The 22,975-nt window shown below is 37.7% G+C and overlaps 1 protein-coding gene across 4 annotated transcripts; it reads right to left on the reverse strand.

Annotated features, from left to right (window-relative positions):
- Positions 1–467: 467 nt before the first annotated feature.
- LOC128025409 (transmembrane protein 94) lies at positions 468–22,484 on the reverse strand. Of its 4 annotated transcripts, none has more exons than XM_052611744.1 (32): positions 22,344–22,484; positions 21,179–21,439; positions 17,822–17,941; positions 17,612–17,739; positions 17,387–17,523; positions 17,014–17,222; positions 16,206–16,357; positions 15,929–16,031; positions 15,546–15,632; positions 14,420–14,536; positions 14,026–14,082; positions 11,973–12,077; positions 11,177–11,350; positions 10,788–11,003; positions 10,384–10,696; positions 9,258–9,434; positions 9,066–9,168; positions 8,754–8,962; positions 8,207–8,388; positions 7,979–8,114; positions 7,767–7,876; positions 7,545–7,644; positions 7,203–7,311; positions 6,782–6,971; positions 6,244–6,321; positions 6,058–6,143; positions 5,883–5,964; positions 5,629–5,786; positions 5,454–5,545; positions 5,269–5,362; positions 4,966–5,136; positions 468–3,388 (listed from the first exon to the last, which is right to left on the reverse strand). In XM_052611744.1, the coding sequence occupies exons 2-32, from the start codon at positions 21,200–21,202 to the stop codon at positions 3,316–3,318; spliced, it is 4,092 nt and encodes a 1,363-aa protein (XP_052467704.1). In that variant the 5' UTR covers positions 21,203–21,439; positions 22,344–22,484; the 3' UTR covers positions 468–3,315. The 4 variants fall into 4 exon arrangements, with proteins under 4 accessions (XP_052467704.1, XP_052467705.1, XP_052467706.1 ...); XM_052611745.1 differs by lacking the exon at positions 22,344–22,484 and adding an exon at positions 22,112–22,247; XM_052611746.1 differs by lacking the exon at positions 14,026–14,082.
- Positions 22,485–22,975: the final 491 nt, after the last annotated feature.

Here is a 22,975-nt window from a genome sequence, read left to right on the forward strand (position 1 = left end):
TTTAGTGTTAAAATGCCTTAATAATGGATTTGTTTATTACAAACACACACCTTTTCACTTCACAAGTCATTCACTGATGAGCTGGAGTGGTGTGGATTGCTTATGAATTATTGTGATGTTTTTAATCAGCTGTTCGAACTCTCATTCTGATGGCACCCATTCACTCCAGAGGATCAACTGATGAGCAAATGATGTAATGCTGAATTTTCCAAATCTGATCCAATGAAAGGATCAGTTTACATCATTTACATCTTTGATTGCCCAAGAGTGAGTAAATTTTCTGTATATATATATATATATATATATATATATATATATATATATATATATATATATATATATATATGTACATTTTTTTTTTTTTTTTTGGTAACGTAAAACTGCAGATGTTGGCAGAGTGGATGACAATATCTGGACAGCTGAATATTACAATATTATAAGAGATGTTCTTAATTAAAGAGCACGCCTTTGTTTTGAAATGAACACATTTATTAACAATGGTTCACAAATAATCTCTGGGGAAGTGGAGAAATCAATGTGAAAGACATCTTTAAAAAAATACAAACTGTACAACATTTATAAATCTTATGAACATTCACAAATAGCAAAAATATTGGGTCAATCAGTCTAGGTTGTAACCCAGGCATGTATTTTGCAGAGAGGCTCTGAACAGCCCTCTAAAATAGCCTGATTCATACTCCTGGTTTAAATATTACAGTTTCTGACTGATGGAAAAACATCAGCAACATGTTTTAATCCATGCATGACCGAGTCAACATACTCAATATCCAGCAGATGAGTAAATCAAGAAAACCTTGCATTCTGGTCTTTATCATGCATACATCAGGAAAAACAAAACAAATCCTGTACAACAAATGCTGCTCACAAACTCGTATCCCAAAACATTTTTTTCCCTGTTACATTAATTTGTTAAAACAGAAGATCGGTGCTTATTAAAACAATTCCCCAATACTAATATATTTGATAATTTCCTTAATTGTACATTTTGTTATATAACCAATTCAGCACCAGTTAAAAATGAACTATTTAACTTACTTTTTGATTTCTCTGATATGTCTGTATTAGTGTGGCTTAGTTACACAGCAGTGGTGCTGAACTAAAACACTGAAACAGCTACAGTTCTGTATAACCTCTCAACACTTCATACGACTCGCCTTCCTGTTGAATGAGCAGAAAAATTAGAAAGAAAGAAAAAAAATGCAACACATACACCAATGAACATTCAGTGCCCAAGATCATCTCTAGATGCATTATGGAAAAGGCTGTTAGGTTGCAATCATTTGCTGATGTACAGGCATATATAATCATATCAAAATAAATATCAACATCAGATTAGAGATTACAGTATGTATTTGCGATTAACTGAAGTATAACAGTGAGACAGGAACAAAAAGAGGCAGGAAATCAATAAATTAAGACTAATCTTGCAGTGCATTATGTAGAAAAGGTGATAGACTGTGGCTCATTTGAAAGACTAAATACTAACTGGGTTGTGGACTATATACTCTAGAGGTCCCATGATGCCTGTACACATGAATAATTTTTCAAATATACCACTTTATACAGCTCTAGCAGCAACTTAAATGGACAGTTCACCTAAAAATGAAAAGTTAATCCAAAAATAAAAGAAAATGATTTATTCACCCTCATATAATTCCAAACATGAATGACCTTCCCTGTATGGATACAAACGAGTAACACATTATACTAAATATCTCCTATGCTCTGCAGAAGAAATAAAGTCTAACAGGTTTGGAACAACATGAGGGTATGTAAATAATGGCAGTTTTCATTTTTGGGTAGACTATCCCTTTAAATTCTCCTTTTGATGAGTCTAGGCTAAGTCATGTTAGTGGATTCCTCTAGTATTGGGAAAAAGTGCTGGTAATTTGGAGATTAGCTGGTCACTGCCAGAATATACTCTTGAATGTGTTTTTAAAGAAGCACATCTGGTGACACTGTAACTGAGCCTCTTATACTCTATAGCTGCAGCCCAACTGCATAAATTAAAATAATAATAAAACCTATTAAAATTGTGAAGTTGCCTAGTATTTATATCAGCAATCAGCTAGAGGTAGAACAGAACAAAAGTTCAATATCCCTCTTTACCAGTAAACACTGAAATCTCTGGATAGGGGTGGAGAAATTCATTTTAATTTAAATAAGCCTACCCCATCCGGAGTTGTTTATATTCATACCAATAATTCTCACGAAAAAACGTGCGGTGAGAAATCAGGCAAGTGATTTTGTTGTCTTGCACGCAAATGTATGCAAAATAAAATAAATGAATAAAAAAATCAGTGCGTTCTGGCTGACAATCACACATGAAAAAAACATTTCAAACGTCTGTGTAGAGAACAATTCAAGTTGGAACATTCTTCCTTCAGCTGGACAGCTATTGCTTTGCCTGGTTAAAAAGACTTTGTGTTTTGATTGAACTTAAGAACTTTGAGGTAAAAATGGTTTGAAAGACTCATGCATTTCATCCGATATCGATCTGTAAGAGGAAAAGTTATTTAATGCCTGACTGATTCAAAGTAAGCTAGTAATTGAGTTTACACAGTCTCACACTGACTGCATTTGATTTTGGAAGCTAAGTTGCTCTTGCTGATATATTTTTGTAAGTAAATTCACTTGTACCTCATGATCACAAAAGAACACAATGTAATCTTTCCCCTCTGGATATGAGGTAAGTTGAGGCGATGACATTCACATTCTAACCGATTAAAACAGGCTTTACCAAGCTCTTATGAAGTACAGTACTACACGAGACCTCTCAGCAGTGTGATAAAGAACCATACGGCTGAAATACGAACACAGAGAACCTACAGCTAAAGCTCATCTCATGAGCGCTCAACTGTCTCATGTTTGAAACCAAGGAAATCAATTAAATCCCCATTTCACAACATCTAAGAAAAAAAAAGATAAAAAAGAAAGAAGAAAAAGCATGCTAATTTAGCCCTCCGTTGTACATTTTGGTATATATTCTCTATATCGTGCATAAAGTGGGTAAAGGAATTGACTCATTAAAAAAAGAATCCCTCCATTGAATGTCCCGGTCCAAACCAAAGCAGCATGCAGGTAAACATCCCTCAAAACAACACAGATGAAATATTTGCTTGGAGTAAAACCTAAATCAAAGATAGCTCTCACGGATTAAAAAAAGCAGCCCTTCAGAGTTCTGTTGCAGCGAGAGCTCTGTTGGGGGAAATCCAAAGCATTCTTCATCTCCTCCACCACTGAAATGAAGATGAGGCTGACGTGTATGACCATGCTGTGCTTTACAGACGCAGGTCAGAAGGGAGAGTTCATACCAAGCTTAGTCTCAAACTGAAGCTTCTGCCTCTTCTGGTAACGCACTCGTATCCTGAAATCAGAGCCATGTTTTCAGAAGCTGTGGTTTAAATGATAAATGACATATGTTGTCTAGATTTGGACCGCTTAAGAATTGAAAGGAATCACATAGGTAATGAAATAGTAAATTCAGTCATTATAGTGAAATTTCAAAATAATGGTTTTCTACTTTAGTGTTTTAAAATGTAATTTATTCCTATGATGGCAAAGCTGAATTTTCAGCAGCAGTTACTCATGATCGATCGTTACACGATTCTTTAGAAATCATTCTAATATGCCGATTTTTCTTATTAGCAATGTTGAAGACAGTTTTAACTTCCTAATATTTTTGTGGAAATTGTGATTTTTACACACAGTACAGACCAAAAGTTTGGAAACATAACTATTTTTAATGTATTTGAAATAAATTTATTCTGCTCATCAAGCATGCATTTATTTGTTCAAAAATACAGAAAAAAAAATGTAATATTGTGATGTATTATTACAATTTAAAATAATTGTTTTTAAATTTATTATACTGTGATGCAAAGCTGAATTTTTAGGATCATTATCACATGATCCTTTAGAAATCATTCTAATATGATGATTCATTATCAAAGTTGGAAACAGTTCTGCTGCTTAATATTTTTTCAGAACATGTGATACTTTTTTAGGATACTTTGATGATTAAAAAAAAGCTATGTTTTTAAAATATAAATATTTTGTAATAACAATATACACTACTGGTCAGTAATTTGGGGTCAGTTATTTTTTAATAAAATCAATACTTGTATTCAGCAAGGATGTGTTAAATTGATAAAAGTGATAGTAAAGTTTTTTTTTAATGCAGTTCTTTTTAACCTTTTAATCATCAAATATATTAGACAGCAGAACTGTTTCCAACACTCATAATTAATCAGAATATTAGAATGATTTCTAAATGATCATGTGATAGACTGGATGTTACTGAAGGCTGGAGTAATGATCCTGAAAATTCAGCTTTGCGTCATAGGAATAATGTTTTTTTTTTTTTTAAGTATATTCAAATAGAAACCGATTATTTTAAGTTGTAATAATATTTCACAATATTACTGTTTTTTTCTGTATTTTTGATCAAATAAATGCATGCTTGATGAGCAGAAGAAACTTCTTTCAAAAAACGTTAAAATAGTAATGTTTCCAAACTTTTGGTCTGTACTAATATATATATATATATATATATATATACACATTACATTACATTAATATATATATATATATATATATATATATATATATATATATATATATATATATATATATATATATATATATTAATGTAATGTAATGTGTCTTTACTGAATAAAAGTATTAATATAATTTTTATTCTTCCTGAGCTCAAACTTCTGAACAACACTATACATTGTGGCCTATTCTCACATAAACCTATCATGCAGCTTCAGATGACTTGCAATATATTTAATTAGTTGTATGGTCTACTTTCATGGCAAATTTATATATATTTTTTTATATATGCATTAATTGTATGAATGAAAGGGTTGGTAATGACATGAAGGTGAGTAAATGAAGATAGATTTTTTTTCTCTACATTAAACTGATTTATCCTCTTACCTGATTTCATGCAGTTTTACTGCTTCATTGATTAGCACCACAAATATGATGGACAGAGAGACCAACAGCCAGACCAAGAGCGGGATGTGATGCAGTGTGAAGACCACCTCTGTACTCCTGTCCTGCCACAACTGATAATCTATCACAGCCTGCACCACCTGTCCCAACAGTCTGCAAGAAAAACCATTGGCAAAGTGCATTTACTGTAAATGATCCCAGGGAAGTGACAACAGCTCTCAAAAACATTTTACTTAGCATGTGACTTTGCTAATAAAATAACCATTCTCTACACGAAACACTCACACCACAGGCACGGTGAGACACCACCATGTGTTACTGAAAGGGTTCTTCCTCCACAGGGGTTGTGAACGGTGCACATAGCTCAGAGAGATGACCACTGAAAGAGAGGAAGAGAGATAATACATTGTTTTCACACCGATACAGCTAGATAAATATTCAAATGAGACAATGTATTTTATTAAAGTCACCTGTGTGCAGAGCCAGAAAACCTGCCATGATCTTCTGCATCAAAAGCAGCCCATTGGACAATTCACTAAACCACTGCGGGCCATCCTGTGAGCTGTAGACATGAATCATAGATTAGCACTCATAACTGATTCAGGGCATCTAAACAGAGAAAATGACATTCAGACGTTTGTTTACCTAGATGTGAATATGTGAGAGCAGGTGCTGTTATAAGTTTTTGTGCGGTTAGCTGCTATAGAACACATTTCCTGTAGAGAAAACCCAAAGCCGACTAAATAGGCCAACATCGTCAGACCGAACTTCAACAGGAACCAGCCTAGAAAGTAGTGCTGGGTCTGAGGGAAGGAGTAAAAAACAACATGAATGCACATGGGAGTTACATCAGGTGCGTTTAGTGTAAATCGAGTGCATTGTGTGGTCTCATGACGGACCTTGCGTGGGATAGAGTCCAGATTCTTTCCAGTAGCGACTGTCATCACTGAACTGTCCGGTGATTTTCCCAGTAAGGACACGCTGTGAATGCCAAGGTTTTGATTTACATATAAAGATCGCTGATATGACACAGTGACCTAGATTTACAAAAATGCAACATTTTTTCCTTATTACCTTAGCAGTGGGTAAGAGAAGCAGGAAAGCCACAGTATGTCTGTGATGTTCATGGGAGGAGGTAGCTGAATAAGGCAGGCCAGGAACTATAAAATCAAGATATCAAGGAGTCTGAATGTGAATCTTGAATTAATTCTGTTAATTTTATGTCCTGTAAATAACATGCAGGTCTGTTTTTTTCCTCACCTGAATGATGACCAGTGTCAGTTGACACTGCAGTAGGAAGAGGAAGCACTTGCGGATGCCATAGGTGGTGTGTCTCGCCTGAAGAGACATCAGATTCAACCTTTTTTTTTTTTTTTAAAGATTGTTTTAATTAGATATAGTAAAAACTGACTAGAAATTATGATGAGGCAACGGGACTGGGACAGGTTGCAAGCAAGACTTGAACCCGCATGACTTACATTCATGTACTTAATCATTTTTCTTTTCAGCTTACTGACTTTTTTATTACTATATCTGTCTACGTTTAATAAGCAGTAAAAATACCCCCATGTTGTAAGGTTGTAAGCATACTAATGTTCAAAATCTGGGGTCAGTAATATATATTTTTTAAAGAAATTAACACTTATTAAACAAGAATGAATTAAATGAAAATAAATGTAAAATGTATAGTGTTATAAAAGAGTTCTTTGGGTTTCTTTTTCATAATTTGAAAAATTTTAGATTAACAGCCTCATCAACCCTTCAGCATGCCAGCGAGCGTGTATTGATGCATGTATACCTGCTCAATGAGTTTGACCATGCTGACACTCTCGCCCTGATGGAAGGACATGGAGCAGGCAAGGCTGTTGAGACTAGCACTGAGCCCCATTGGAGACAGCTCATCACAGTCTCTATTCAGCCCGCAGCCTGCAGCGTACCCAAATGTCTCCCATGAGCACCGGGACGGGTATAGAGGATCCAGGGAGATACTAAAACACACAAAGAGAAGGTTTCCAAATCCCCACAATCACTTTAAATTCAAATAAGCAATACAGTACTCGATCATTTTTTTTTAAGTACACTATATTTTCTCACATATTTAGTATTATGCATTGCACAAAATGCATATTGACATTTTTAATATTGCAGCTTTGCATAAGGTTCTGGGGCATATTTGATTCTGGTGTACAGCAGAGTAAAGTGACGTGTGTGTTACCCACCTAATGTCACTCTGCAGAAAAAGGCAGCTGTTACGGAAGTTTGCGGAGCTCCCCAAACAGCATGTCACCTCTCTGTTCTCCTGCATGATCTTCATCATTTCACACATTGCTGTGAAACAAACATTTAGAGGGATCAACTCAAGTACACTAGCATATAACACACATGGACTAAAAGCCACAAAACTTTAACGGGTCACCTTGAGATCTAAATTGACAAACTGACAAAAATCAAGTCCCGCCCTACATTTTGTTTTTCAGCCGAGATATACTATACGTCATAACAGAAGAAAAGATGATTACAACTTTTTAAAGTTGACAAAGCTGGTGTTGAGGCTGACTCACTTTCAGGGGTGCAGTCTGTGAACAGGGGCACCAGTAGAGGCACATTGTCTATGTTCTTCAAATGAGGACGAACCTGATGAATGCCACGAGGCAGTTTGGCCTATAGAACAACAGAGAGGAAAGAGCATCAATCAGTATTCAAGCGACATATTTCAAACCACCAAGGTGGCATGGAGGTGCATATAAAGTGGCATTTAAGTGCCAGTGGAGTAGTCGTCTTACTCTGTTGCAGTCTTCTAAGAAACTGGGCACATCACTATCAGTAGGCTGGAAGCTGGCGAGATCTGATTGGTCCTCAGGCAGTAGTGGGCCCTCTGCATCATCACGAGAATCTAAGAACACAGAGAGGTTGTATCGTTTAAATAATTTCCAAATGAGGGAAAAATGTAGTGTATGTAAATTGTGTGTACCGGCAGGCAGAAAGACACACTTACCATGCAGAAGGTCATCGTGTAGAGATCCTGCTTGGCTAGGGCTGGACGGAGCACCTTCGTAGTGACCCTCTCCGTTTGGGGTCAGAGAGATGTGACAGTTCCAGCCCGTCTCCAAGCCCATCTTCTCTGCAAACACCTACAAGCAAAGCCAACATTAAAAGGTGACCAAATATGACACAGCAAATGCATCGTCTTTCTACGGAGCGTGTTTTCTCGTCAGTGTAATACTTTGCTGCGCAGCTCGTCCTCCATGGAGAAGTACACAAAGCGGATACAGGCTCCCACCAGGTTCTCAATGAGCCGTACAGTGTCCAGTCGGGCCTGGAACTGGGATGACACCATTCCCATGAAGATCTGGCCGCTCAGAGCCTGCACACAGTCCTCCTTCTCCAAACCTTCTCCAATACCCTCTGAATCACGCACAGTACACAAACATATTAGAGTTGGTAAGTTTGATTCATTTCAGTGAATCAGTTTAAAATAATCCAATACATATAAAAAAAAAATGGATCAATCGAGTATCTATCCATATCTAGCCGTCTATCCATCCATGTATCCATCTTGTTATCTATTCAGGTATTTATCTATCTGACAATCCGTATCCTTTATCCATCCATCCATTCAGCTATGCATCCATCTACGCATCTATCCAGCTACATAAATATCTATCTCTTTATGTATGTATGGGATCAGCTGATCGTCAGACAAACATATCAAGATATATATTTTTAGCTCTTCTGTCCAGACTGGGAGCTGAACGGACTATGTCTCTTACCATCAGAGCTCCAGCTGTTCCTGCGGCTGCTCTGTTTGATGGGGATGGTACTGGGAAGCTCCACCCCAGAAAAGAGGGCGGGCCCTGGAGCCAGCTCCACACACTTTCCATTGAGCTGTCCAGACAATGCCACCTGCATAGGCTTATATGCGAATGCAGAACAATATCCTGACAGACAGGCACGTTGGTAGAAATCTAAAACCTTTTTCCTATGGGGCATAATATTAGTACTTTAGTACACCTACAAACTCCACTCTGCATATTAAGAAAACTAAATGACAAGTGTCAGTTTTTTTAATTCGTGTCTCTGACCTATCAGAGCCAGACAGCGGATAGATGTCTGCCCCGTCCCAGAAATCTGTGCAGGCTTCCAGGATGAGGTCGGCCGAGCCATGGGAGAGCATCTGTACATTATCTGAAAAGAGTTCAAAGGGAAAAGGTCAATGGCTAAACAAAACCACCAAGGACAAACAGGAAGTGGGATAGGAAAAAAACGGGCCATACTGGAAGTACTGTCCTTGACGAAGAGACTGATGAGGTGACTGATGGGAGGCTGGCGTTTTGTGAAGTGATGGAGACGACGAGGGACAGCAGATTCTTTGGGCTTCTCTCCAGAAGGAAGCTGGTACAGAGACAGATGATTCTCATGCTTAAACAGTTCCCTCGCTCCCGGAGTGAAACCTGACATACAACAGAACAGGAAAGAACAACCCAGTAATCTTAAGAAAGGATGTGAAGATACTAAAATGAGTTTTTAACGTCACTAGAAGTACTGCCAGAGTAGAAGTTAAGAAAGAATTAGGGATGCACAATGTCCAAGAAATATTGCACATCCATATTGGCCAATATCAGAGATTTTTTTCATTCATCATTATGGATTGAGGCTTGTACCAATATTAGTATTCTGCCTGACATGAAAATTCAACATAAAAAGAAAGAAAGATAAAAGGAATGTCTGCGCACTAGCGAAACCGCTACTATATATATATATAAATTTTTATAAACAATGCAACATTTCGACTGATTAGATCTTCGCCAGGCACCAAATTAATCGTCTTAAATTGCATTTTAAAAAATAAATGAAAAAAATGTGTGTGTATATATATATATATATATATATATATATATATATATATATATATATATATATATATATATATATATATATATATAAATAAGAGCGGTATTTGTTGTTACACTTTTATTGCTATTCTTTTTTATCCTGAACCTGGGCCCAGTTTGGGTTTTTGGATGCGCACACTGTTTAGTTTTTTCTTATATTTGAATTCTTTTAATATTAAAAACTAATATATATATATATATATATATATATATATATATATATATATATATATATTTTAATTGCTACAAATAAATACAGGCCTCACAAAATAATACACAGTATGAAAAAATAATTCTCTTTATATTTTGCTAAAGAATACATAAAATTATTAGTGTTTTTAACGATTAAGTGAGTTTTTTACATGTTTTTTAAATTTCCATCGACAATACTAATACAGATTGAATTTGTTAAATGATAAAAAAAAAAGTTATTTGTGTTTGTATATATTATTATGCAATACTATAAATCTTGAAAATATAAGTTTGTTAACATGCTTCTCTCGTGTACCTATAAGGCGAGATAGTTCACAGAGGCCCCAGGGCACATGAACGGGTAGAACCGCCCCGTGGCATTCCTGCAGCGCCAGGTTTGACAAGTGGTCTGAGAATCTGCAGAGCTGCTGGGTGACGGTGGCATTGCACAGGTTCAACAGGATGTTCAAGCCAAGTGGCTTCAAAGAGGGCAGGTGATTCTGCCAACCGGAGTCATCGAACTGGATGCTGACAGGGTTCTGCTGATCCTGGGACAGGCTCAGCATCTCCAGATGATAGTCGCACACAAAATCTTCTGCTTCACACAGATCATCACCCATACCACATGGCTGGAAATAGAGACACATACACATACATAAACCAAACGGCATAGTTATAAACAGAGCCAGCTCAAGCAGCAACAAAAAGATGTAGTCCTACCTGAGCAATGCCATCTTCACCACCTTCAGTTGCATTGCTGAAACTGACATTGGATCCTGAAGGGTGTTTGGAACGGGTAGTTTGGGGTCCTTGATGCTGACGCTGGGTGTCTGAGGAGCGGACGGTGTCATGTGACGTCTCGCTGGGTTCCTGCTCAGCCACGTGAAGGGAGGGTTCAAACACTGGTAAACACAGCAGCGCTTCAGCTTCCTGAGGCTAAACACAGGAAAACCCACACAGACTGAAGTGAGACAAAAACACTGGCTAAAATAACAACTTCTTCAAGTCCAGCCTTATCGGGTAAAAGCTGTATTTTCTTATGAAACCTTATTCATATCATCAGGATTAAAAGAAAGTGTGTGATACGTCAGTCTAGCTATCAGCTGTACCTCGTCTCGTTCCTCCTCGCCCTCTGTCCTGCAGAGGGGGTTGACTAACAGGTCATCTCGGAGGTCATCCTGGCTGTCATGAGGAGGTTCTACTCGTCCGCTGAAGAACAGCACAGTCTCGGGACTAGGGTTGGGCCAGGACAGAATGCCTTGCTTATCCACACAGCACAGCACCTATGAGCGGATCAGGAAATATGACAAAACAATAAAGCTTATGATTCCTGGAATTTAAAGCAATACTATTGTAAACATTTTCAAGCAAATGTCTATTGTTTTTACCAAATAATGTAAATATGTTTGCATTTTATAGATTGATGCACATTTGATTGCTACAACAATATTGTAAAAGCAACTCGTGGTATTGATCATAATTAAGTTTTAATTAAAAAGGATTTTTGTGTCCTGTTGATGAAGAACAGCTACAGATCTAATACAATTACACTCCCCATCAAGAATAAGAATGATAAACCGATTCGTGGTGTTGCATTCATGCCCCCCAGTCCTGCAGTATAAAGAGTATTTAATTACTGTAAACACCTCTTGAAATTTGTTTATACATACTGAGGGATGTGCTGTAATTATCATTTTGTGGTAATTACCAGCATGATACAGATGCAGTATCTCAAGGATGTAAGCAAATGTTTCAGAAGCCCTGCTGTAATTGATAATTAGGTTGAAAATAACCCAAAACGTTCCTTTAATTTTTTATTCAGTTTTAAAGTCAACATTAAGCCGTTTTTCAAACTGCAAGCAGGAAGTGTAACATTTCTAATATGACAGCAGGGGGAGCACTTACAGTGACCGAACCCAACGAGTGTAGCAGACTGGAGGTATGACAGAGGGTCTGGGACTCTCCCTTCAACACACTGACCAGGTGTCTCCACACACAGCGTAGCATCTCCTATACACACACACGCACACACACACAAGTATGGAGTGAGTGTCATCTTCCCCCCCTGACTGAAACACAAATCCATGCATCAGCACCTCTGGGTTACCAATGGCTCTGCAATAGTGTCAGGATTTATGAAACCTGGTTCTGGATGCCATCCTCACACAAAACACACACACACACACACACACTTAAAGATAATCTTTGTAAGACAAAGCCTGGGAAAGTTAGGCAGGAAGAAAGAAGCAGTAGCATGTCCAGTCTTGGGTTCGTCCTGGTGCATTCAGAGATTTTTAGGATTGTTTCATAATTATAATAAATGCACCTTGCAGCAGGAAAAGGGAGAGAGAAATTGAACTGACTGAATGAAAGAAGATTTGAAACTGAAGCAAACAACTGAAAGCTTGAGGCAGCAGCTACAGGAGAGCAGCACCGAACTGAAGAACTCAAAGCTGTAGGGGTGCTCCGATCACGATCGGCCGATCGTTATGCACATCTCGTCAGTAAAGCCGGTTTTCTAATCAGCGGTTAATTCCATCAGGTGCTTGATTTCACATAGAACAGCTGTTACTACAAAGAGCCGTTGTCAACTGATAAGATGCGCAAATCCACTTCATTTTCAGCGTTTTTTGGCGCATCTTCTCAGTTAACAACGGCTCTGTGTAGTAACAGCTGCTCTATGTGAAATCACGCACCTGATGGAATTAACTGCTGATAAGAGAACCGGCTTTACTGACGAGATGCGCATTAACGATCGGCCGATCGTGATCGGAGCACCCCTACAAAGCTGTTAGTTTAAGGATGCTATCTGATGCACACCAGATGTCCAAGTATCCACCTTTAAAGCTCAAGATGAAATCAAAACTGAACTAATTTACTTCCTTAATACATGTTCTTGTTCCCATTGTGAATGATTTATCATTACATAAAGAAAAATTGGTTGCTGTTCCAAGCACAATGACTTGCGCCTATCAATTAACTTTAAATATATTAGAATGATTTCTGAAGGATCATGTGACACTGAAGACTGGAGTAATGTTACAGTTTTTATAAATTTTGTAAGCGCTTTTTTGATGTAAAAAGTCACTGATTCCAAACTATTTGACCTTGTATTTATAAATTGTCTTTGTAAAAAATAAAAAAATAATTAAATAAATAATACAAAAAAGTCAGCTTAGGACTACACTACGATATAGGCAACCTTGAATCCAACAGACATGGAAACTCAACAAAAAGCCACAAGTCCAATTTTGATTTCACTGGGTCTTTAAAGACACATCATCAAAAACACACACACACACACACACACACACTTGAACTGTGCACAACTGTTAAACAAACCCCTGAGAAAGTTTATGAAGATCATATTAAAACCTTTCTTTTTTTTGTATTCCAAAGCCTTAAATAAATCATTAAAGAGCAAAAAACACAGTAGAAGCCCGTTCGTGTATCTGATCTGTCCATGCAGACAAATACTTACCACACTTTGGAAATTTTAAAGGGAAAAAACAGAGTCTTGATCATGCAGTAGTTCTCAAAATGTACATTAACTCAGGTAAATGTAGTTTAGACACGCACCACTACTATAGAAGGAGTGTGTACTCTATCATGCAAACCTCAGGCAGACAGAAGGTGGGCAGGCGAAGGCCGAGGGGTCACAGGTCAGCGTGTGCGGTTGCCAAACTAACCGGCAGCACAAGAAGCGATTTTGCAAACTTGATCGTACAAGTGAGATGAAGTGACTGTGTATTTTAAAAGAAAACAATGAGAACAATAAAAAAAAAAGGTAACGCAAGAAAAATAAACAGGCTCTTTTCATAGTGATCCTCTGATAAAGAAGTTGACATGAGTAATTATCAGAACAAAAAGATGACGATTGTGGAAAGACCCAGAGCAAGGGACAGGGATCACAAGAAGCGTGTGGTGAACGGGAGGAGGAGGAATACAGAGGATATACCTGGGAGGACACCACTTCCGTGAAGCTGCTTAGAGTGTCCTCAGAGAACTTAGCAAGCTGGGATGAGAGAAAAGTCTGATTAAACACCTAATCAACTTCACCTCGGCTCTGCAATCCCTTCCTAAGCCTCTCTACTACTAGTGTGAGCTGGGCCAACGAGATTTACTTCCTCATGCAGTGTTTAGGCTGCAAATCAAAGTTAATACACACAGTAAACCCAGACAGAGCGAGTTACAAATTAGCAGCAATATCCGTTGGTGTGGGATTTGGGGAGTTCTGGGAGTTGTGCAAGTTTCGTGTCTGCATATGTCTGCATAAGTGTGAATTTGGTAATGAAGAATTCATTAGTAAGCATGAACAAGTGACTGAATGTGCTGTGTTCTGTTTGTCTTACCAGGCCAGTGGGAGAGTTACGGCTGGACTCGGCTAACACGCGGGCCTCTCCGTACGCATTGACCACAATCCACATCACAGGAAACAGAAGAGGTAAAATCGGCAATACACCCATCATCTATTCATCAAAGACAGCAAGAGAGGGAGAAGAGAAACATTAATATCAGAATCATTGGGGCAAATAAAAGGTTTGCACCTCTTTGTCTCTCTAATTCAAATTGATTTCTTATCTCTGTGCAGGCTTTGATAAAAATAAAAATACATATTTTAATAATATTTTCCATTAGTATTCATTTAAAGCAATACGACAGTGGCTTTCAATTTCTCATTCCATTAATGTGACTTACTCTATAGTCCTCTATATCAGAAATTGAGCTGCTTGGAAATGAAATACCACTGCCTCCTTTCATTTTTCATTTAAACATAATAATAGCAGCAGAAATGTACTTCGTTCAGGGAAATGTGTATATATACAGTCATTACAAATGAAACTAAATATTATATAAATTGCCTCTTTTATTAAGGTCGACTTTGAGTGACGTCACTTCCCAATGCAAACACGCCCAATAAAATGGCCCCACCCCTGTCACTTGATTGACAGGTTTCCGTGTAGACGTCGGAAATTCAAATGCAAAAGGAATTGCGATTCCATTTTAGTTTTGGCAGTTTACATGCACAGTGCAGAGAGAGTGAAAAGGCAAATGTGGTAATTAATATTGCTATTTAAATATGACGGGCTCATAGTTCGTAAGATATGGGAAACACAATTGCAAACGGACTTTGCATTTCCATTTTAAATTTGGCAGACACTGTGCGTTCGTTTAAACGAAAATGCAAACGGTAATGCACGATTTGCGCTTGGATTATGTCACATTTTATGCGTACACAAATTGAAAACGCAATTGCAAATACAATTTGCAATTCCTATTGAATAATGTCCGGAATATCATTCCATACACAGTTAATAATCTAAATGAAGGTGCAATAAATAAAAAAAACTATTAAATGAAAAAGAGAATTCCATGATGACTTCAACATAATACTTACTATTCTCAGAGTGTCAAAGCAGTTCTGAATAAATAAAAAAACTGAAAGAAAATTCTGACTTGTGATTAAGTATTATCAACCTGCAACTGAAGAAAGTTGAAGGGTCCAGTGGTGAGACCGGGAGCGTCACAAAAGTACCGGATCGTGTTAACAAAGAAAAAGGCCACCTATAAATGAAAATTTGAGCAAAGATCATCATCATCAGTAAATGGAGACATTTTCACACTAATTTTTGTAACTGTTATGTGTGATCACACATCTTGCATCCGGGGCATGTGAACATCATGACAGCTTTCACACTGACAGCTCATAGTTCTTAATATAATCTAAATACATATTATGAAGTACGAATACAGCAAACTGTTAACGTAAGTGTCAAAAAGGATGTTGCTTGCAGGCACAATGTGTGTGAAACAAACCATTTTGAAAACTTAAAGTGCACATGGGTTCAGTTTAGTCATACCAATACAGCTGGACAGGCGAATTTGGCAATGATGGACTGCGCCGAGAACCGTTCATTATCAAGGGCTGTGATTGGACGGGAGAGAGCCAGGTCAAGACTGTTCCTATTGGCCAGAAAAAGGTGATTCGTTACTATTAGCTGCTGTGAGAACACAAAAATGTTCACGTATCACAAAGAAAATATGGCATAAAAACATATAGACATAATTTCCTTTAATTAATCAAACCAAAAATATTTCAGCTTTCATAGCAAGTTTGTTTGGCCCGGAGGTATTAACCTGACACTGTCGAGTATAGGTGTGCGCACCACCCTGAAGAGGCGGTACTTCTGGGGACTGTGGGGTCCCTTCCGCTCATTCACACGTGGGGAAGGAGGAGGAGAGAATGGAGGAAAAAGATCTCCTGGCTCCAGCACGATGTGTTCGTCATCCTGGTAACAGAACATACAGTGATTGAGAACAGAGTGAGAGAAACGCTCATTAAAAAAAAACAGCATGAATTCTCCAAGGTTTTCTTTTGTACGGTTTCAGATTCTAGCACAAAATACCAGTATGTAGTTCAGAGAGTTATAACGACTTCAGGAAAAATCACAACAGCTTGATAGTGGATCTCTATTAAAAAGTGAAACACTATTTCCTAATCAGTCACGATGAGTGAGAGGACATTGTGTTCAATGCTTTCTTTTTTTTTCTAAGGCATCACAATATGTAGCCCCACCCACTGAAAGCTAATTGGTCAAAATCTCATTCCTCAAACAGAATTGCACATTAAATGTCAAATACTTCCAAAGTGGATGTGTTTGGGTCACACCACTAAAGGAGTAACCATACATTTAGTTACTGATACTTTGGTTATCATGCAGTGCTGTTATTGTTAACTAAAATGAAAACTATTAAACATTGTCTTCATTAATAGAAATAAAGCTGAAATTAAAAAAATATATAAGTATTAGAAGTCAAACAAATGCTGTATTTTTTTTTTTTTTTTTTTTTACAGATAATACTTAAATGTTAACATGGTAATTGTTATGTATAGTGTAAAATATCTATATCCGATACAGAAAAAGAAACTTAAATCTGACATTACCTTGATGCCTCTGAGAGATGCAAAGGCCTCCTGGCCCGGTCTAAGAGCGATGACATCACCTTCCACCAGAAGACTGACCGGTAGATTGACAAGCTGCCCATCTCTGAATGTCCAATGCAGTGACCAGGAAGGAGAAGTCGGGGTGTAGAGGTCAGGACACAGAGAGGGGGCCCATCTGATTGGATGTTCTGCACTTCTCTTCAAACAATCTGGCAATAATGAGAAAAAAACCAATTACTGTATATCAAAGTGTGTTTAGCATTGCATGGAATTATAATGCAAATGAATGGATAAACCACAGCATAACCATCTTTATTATTTCCTGAAGCATGACTAATTCCTTTAGACATTCAAACACTTGCTGCTCTCTCACCATTCAGCTGTGAAATGATGGACTTGAGCCTCCGCACCACCTCACTCATCCGTAACCTCTGCTGCCGCCCAATGAGAAAGAGGTTCAACAGCAGGAGGAGGAAAAGTGCGCCCGCATTCACTAACTCTATGCCTTGACTGAGAGAACAAAAGAAAGAGACTTACATAAAAATAGATGATAACTAAAATCGACTATGTGCTGTTTTCTGCACTAAGCCCTGCCCACCTGCCCACCGGCTGGCTGCCATTACAACACAAAAGCCCAACCACCACAACCAGAGTGAGAGCAGCTCCCGGCCAATGGAAGCACGAATGCCGGTTGTCATGGTGAAGGAAGCTCTTAGCCCATTGCTCCTGTAAAACAAAAAGGAAAACCAAAATGAGGCCAAAAGTAATATACCATAACTATGTTGATAACATGCATTCAGGAACAGACCTGTATGGTAGATTTACGCCGGCTGGATTTCTGGTGTTGCCCCAATAAGTTGGACAGCTGGTCCCGTAGGGTGCACAGAGCATGAGCCGTGGACAGTCCCAGTGGAGTCGCCTCCTCCTCCTACAGCACAACCGGATGTCAAGGAAGTTCAAGTAGACAAACAGAAATCTGCTTTGCTTGAAAGTGAAGAGCTATGTTTTATACATCGAAACATCAATTTCTATAGACAAAAGGACTTCTTTTGCCAATGAAATGTGGCCAAAATTTAGCTACTGTGACCACAACTTAAGAATGCTGTGTATTATAGACAATAGCTTCTTTACTACGGATTATAAAAACAAACACAAATCGTGTTTAGTAATGCACTTACAAATACAAATGTGAAGCTTGTATTTACGGGTGCACGATAAATATCGGACAATAATGTAAACAACAGTGGGCAATAAATATATATATTTTTACATTTATATGTTATAATTGTTGGATATGCTATAACAACACAAGTAGGGGTGCACAATAAATATCGGCCGATAATTAATGTGCATCTAGTCAGTAAAGCCGGTTGTCTAATCAGCTGTAAATTCCATCAGGTGCGTGATTTCACACAGAGCAGCTGCTGCTACATAGAGTCATTGTTAAATGACAAGCGGCGTTCATTTCACATTCATTATCAGCATGGAATTGCGCAGCTTGTCAGTTAGATAAGTGGCTTTACTGATGAGATGCGCATTAATTATCGGACGATATTTATCGTGCACCCCTACTTGTATTGTTATAGCATTTCTAACAATTATAACATATCAATGTAAAAATATATATTTATTGCGCACTGTTGGTTGGTTGGTTGTATTTAAATGTATCACCATATCAACTTCACACACAGGCCCCTCGACATTCAACAATATAATAATATTTTATACAATTCAAACTTAGAATTGAAAAGAGTTAATTTTCTATATACAACTCTTTAAAAGATCCTTTAAATGTTTGTTTTTTTCTTGGTCTATCTTACAAAAATCCTTCAAAGTTTTCCTTAATTAAAAATTGTTGTCACATGACATTAAAAACTAGGCAGATCAAAAACTTTTTAAGGGTTAGTTTGTGCTACAATATGTCAGTGAGTCAGACTAGTATTACTGGAATTATAATCACACTATTCAACATGTATAGTTGTGCCTTTGCTATCAACAACTAAACAATCATTAATGCAATGCAATGCAATGCCCCACAGACTGTCCCAACCTCAGAAATGAGCTGAAATAATCTTTCTGGAAATTGACAGCCTGTCAAAAAGTTTCATTTAATCTGTAACATTTCATCATGACATTGCTAGTAAATAACCACCAGTTGTTGTTTTTTCATTAGCTTTATTCACCAGTTCTGAACTACTGAAGTAAAACATTGAGGGAATGCAGACGCAGTAACTCAATCCTATTCATTTAGGCAGAAACTTTCATCGTTCAACATGCCTAGTATGGTCACAAAAGAAAAGTCTCTCTCCGCTGATGAATTAAGTTGCTAGCCTACCAATAGCATTCCGGGACGGCCGGGGTCCTGTAGTTTCAAATGAATGCCTCAGCGCTATAAATAAACACGCCACTTTCCCACAGCCAGAAAGGCACTAAATCCCTGCATGAGCATCTCTCACACATCAACAAGCAGGGATTTACAGTACTAGCTCCCACATTACAGATGAACCACTCAAGACCTTGAAAAATGCATGGAACATTTACACCCAGAGACGCGAATAAGAGTGCACAGATCCACTCACTTTATTCTTCCAGAACCAGGTCCCATTTTTCAGGATCATGGCTGTGAATAATAGTCCCTCTGCTGCAGACAGACTAATGTGCGACTGGTGTGCGTGTAGATTGGACACGGGTGTGCCGGGGTGCTACGGGATAATGTAAGCTGCTGTTTCAGCACCAGTCGCACAGTCTGGACAGACAGTCTCTTTCTCTGCGCATTCAGAGGCTGTGTTTTGGGCACGTCCCAGCTATACTGGTGTAGTCTGCCAGCTGAAAAAGAAGCTTTGCAAACTAAAACCAGTACAAATGACCAGAGAGGATGAACAGACAACCATGCTTTTCAACCAAAAACAGTGTGTATGACTCCTGAAAACAGTTAAGCTTAAAAAGAATGAACAGAAATTAAGACATTAATTAAGCTGAGAGCTCTACAGAGGCAGCTGCGACACACCACCAAAAAAGAGAAACAGGCAAAAGGGTTGTAAAATGACAATGAAAAACTGAATAGGGTGAGCAGGTAGCAGGGTTGGGGAGCTTTTGAGAAAAAGAACTGGAGTATAAAGTGAGGGAGAGGGGCTTTACAGACAAGCAAAAGCATGGTGTGCCCTCGCCGCCCTGTGCAGGCATTCATCCATTCCAGCTAAAACAGCAATTTACAATCCTAGCATCCTCAACGAACTTTACAATCTTACTAAAGTATGGATCAAATGATCAGCAAATGATAATGAGCAATGTCTGTTTCAAATATCTTTTCAAGCAAAACGAAAAAAAAAAATGAAATATCAAAAATTCTAAATAATAAAATACTAAATGCTGATACTAAATTATAAGTAGCCTATATTAAGGAGTATATTATATATAAATTAAAATATAAATAAAACATTTTCAAACAAATTTGATATGATATAAAAATGTTTATGTAAAACATTTAATATACTACTGTGTTGCAGTTTTTCAATGAATTTGGTGTTGTGAAGTAAAATAATTCAACTTTTAGAAATGCAGCATAGCACCCCAAATACCACTTTACACCAAATAACTAGGTCACACTATTAAATCACTTTCATTTTTTAATCATTAAGCTAAACAAAACTTCACATCCTCACTGAACCTCACGAGTCACGACCCTGCAATGCACTCCAGATTCAGGGTCTGATTCATATCCCCCTGTTCCTGCACCACAGAAACAACTATCCCAGCACACTTCCCTCACCTCAGCAAAATCAACACAGGTAAGACAAGAACCAAGAGCGGTACACAGCAACATCATTACTGCCAATGACATATAATGACTTAATGATGCTGTCAAACACAAGCAATGTAAAAAAAATAATTTCAAACGAAGGCAAATTTTAGACATTCAAGGCCACACACAAGGTTGTTTGCGTGAGTTGATAACAAAAAGAATAAATACGCAGACTCAACTTTGCTAAAGCCCAGGGTCAATGAGTTTGAGTTCACAGTCATATTAGATGACAGTAATTAATGCATGCGGCTGGACGTTGTTTCGAAAATGTGAGCTTACTAATGAATTCAACTCTACTTCTAAAACCGTAAGAATATTTATTTATTAAACCTTATATGAGACTGGTGTGATCATGAGACTTACATGTCTCTTATCCTGTAGCTCCATGGCAGCCGCTGTCTCTCACCATACTCTATCGAGACGCCCAGAGCTGGTAGTTACGGGCCACACTTGTCCCGATCCCAGCCCTCCTGGCAGAGGAAGGCAACTGTGGCCCCCAGCTCCAAGACACTGCACCTGCGGCCACTGCCAGTCTGAGGGACGGGCGACAGGGCTGTCGTCGAAACCCAGGGGACTGGAATCAATAAGAGGGTGTAGCTTCTCTCTTCTTACATTCAAAGGGATCTGATCAGGTCAGAAAGTGTTACAAAATGAGTTAGGACACATAATCAATGACTACAATTAACATCATTATCCAAGTAAGGATTACATGCTGGAGTTATTGGAAAATGTATTTATTCATGGTATCAGTATGTAGTATTCAAAATCATTCATAATTCAAAATGGTAAATCAGTATTCAAAATAAATACAACATTTTCCCACTATTGATGTACAGACTATGATCAGACTGGCCTTTGCCTACTTATTTCACTGACAAAAGCACACAAGAGTGCAATAAAGAGCAATAGCATGTCTGTAAATACGGGTAGTTGGTTAATTAACCATCACTGGACCCAAAAAAATAAATAATCACTTACATTATCTCATAAATCCAAAATATTCAGAGAGAAGAAGTGGTGACAGCATTACACAGATACTTACTAAATACGTATTTTACTAGTGGTGTTGATGTAACTACGTAGTCTAGGAACTAGAGGCTTTAATATTTAACTACAGTCAGTGAAATGATAACACAGGATTCAACTGAACAACTTATTTACAGACTAATCTTTAAAACAAAATGACATTTGTTTAGTAATATGTATATTTCTGCAGAGACACCCTAAATAAGCAGTGGTGTTGCACAAAGTTATTAAATACTTTACAGTAATAGCTTGTATTTATGTATTACACACCTATGTTCATGTGAAAGGCAGCTCCCAGTTTGCATGTTGATCGTTTGATCAAGGTTTGCGACTGACAGAAACAATACTACTGTATCTCACTGTTGAAATGAGCTGTCAAAGTTACAATCCTTTATATATAAATATAATTACACCATTTAGAAACACAGCTGGTTCGTGTTAACCTAGAGGTTAAATTGTACTGGCTACATGTTCAGATCACATTTCATCGACGTAAACTTACGTTATAGAGCTGCAACATCAACGATCCGCAAGCGGCATCGTCAATCATCAAAAGCGTTTAAGCAGAATCAAATAATACTGGTCTCAAAATCCTTGGACTAGCTCCCTGGTGACGGCCATGTTAGTGACCAGAAGGGCGTAGTATGTTTTGTTCAGGGTCGATATAGTGGAATCTGATTGGTCAAAGATATCCAAGAGGCGGGACTTGCTTTGTTTTGTGTTTTGTGATTGGTCAGCACTACATAGCGGTCTGGCTCACAGTTTTAGGCGTAGTTACCCGGAACATCAACGTGAAACCTTTGATGTCATATGGGGTTTATAATAAATCAATTTTTCATAAAAATCGCTGTTAAAATATGTATATGCACGCAAAATGAAAAAACAAATAAATAATAATAATTATCAGTTTTCTGAGAGAGAAAGGAGGGGAGATACCAGGGATTTTTATTGAAAAATAATGAAAAATACACTTCAGAAGACATTTATACTTTAATAGTTTAAAACATAAACACTTTAATAGTTTAACATCTACACTCACTAATCAGTTTTCTTTAATTTGGAGGCAAATAATTAAACAATTATAACACAAATACAAAATAGTTCAGCTTTATAATAAATATAATCAAATCGCCC

This window comes from Carassius gibelio, chromosome A12, assembly GCF_023724105.1.
Source record: "Carassius gibelio isolate Cgi1373 ecotype wild population from Czech Republic chromosome A12, carGib1.2-hapl.c, whole genome shotgun sequence".
Classification (NCBI taxonomy): Eukaryota; Metazoa; Chordata; class Actinopteri; order Cypriniformes; family Cyprinidae; genus Carassius; species Carassius gibelio.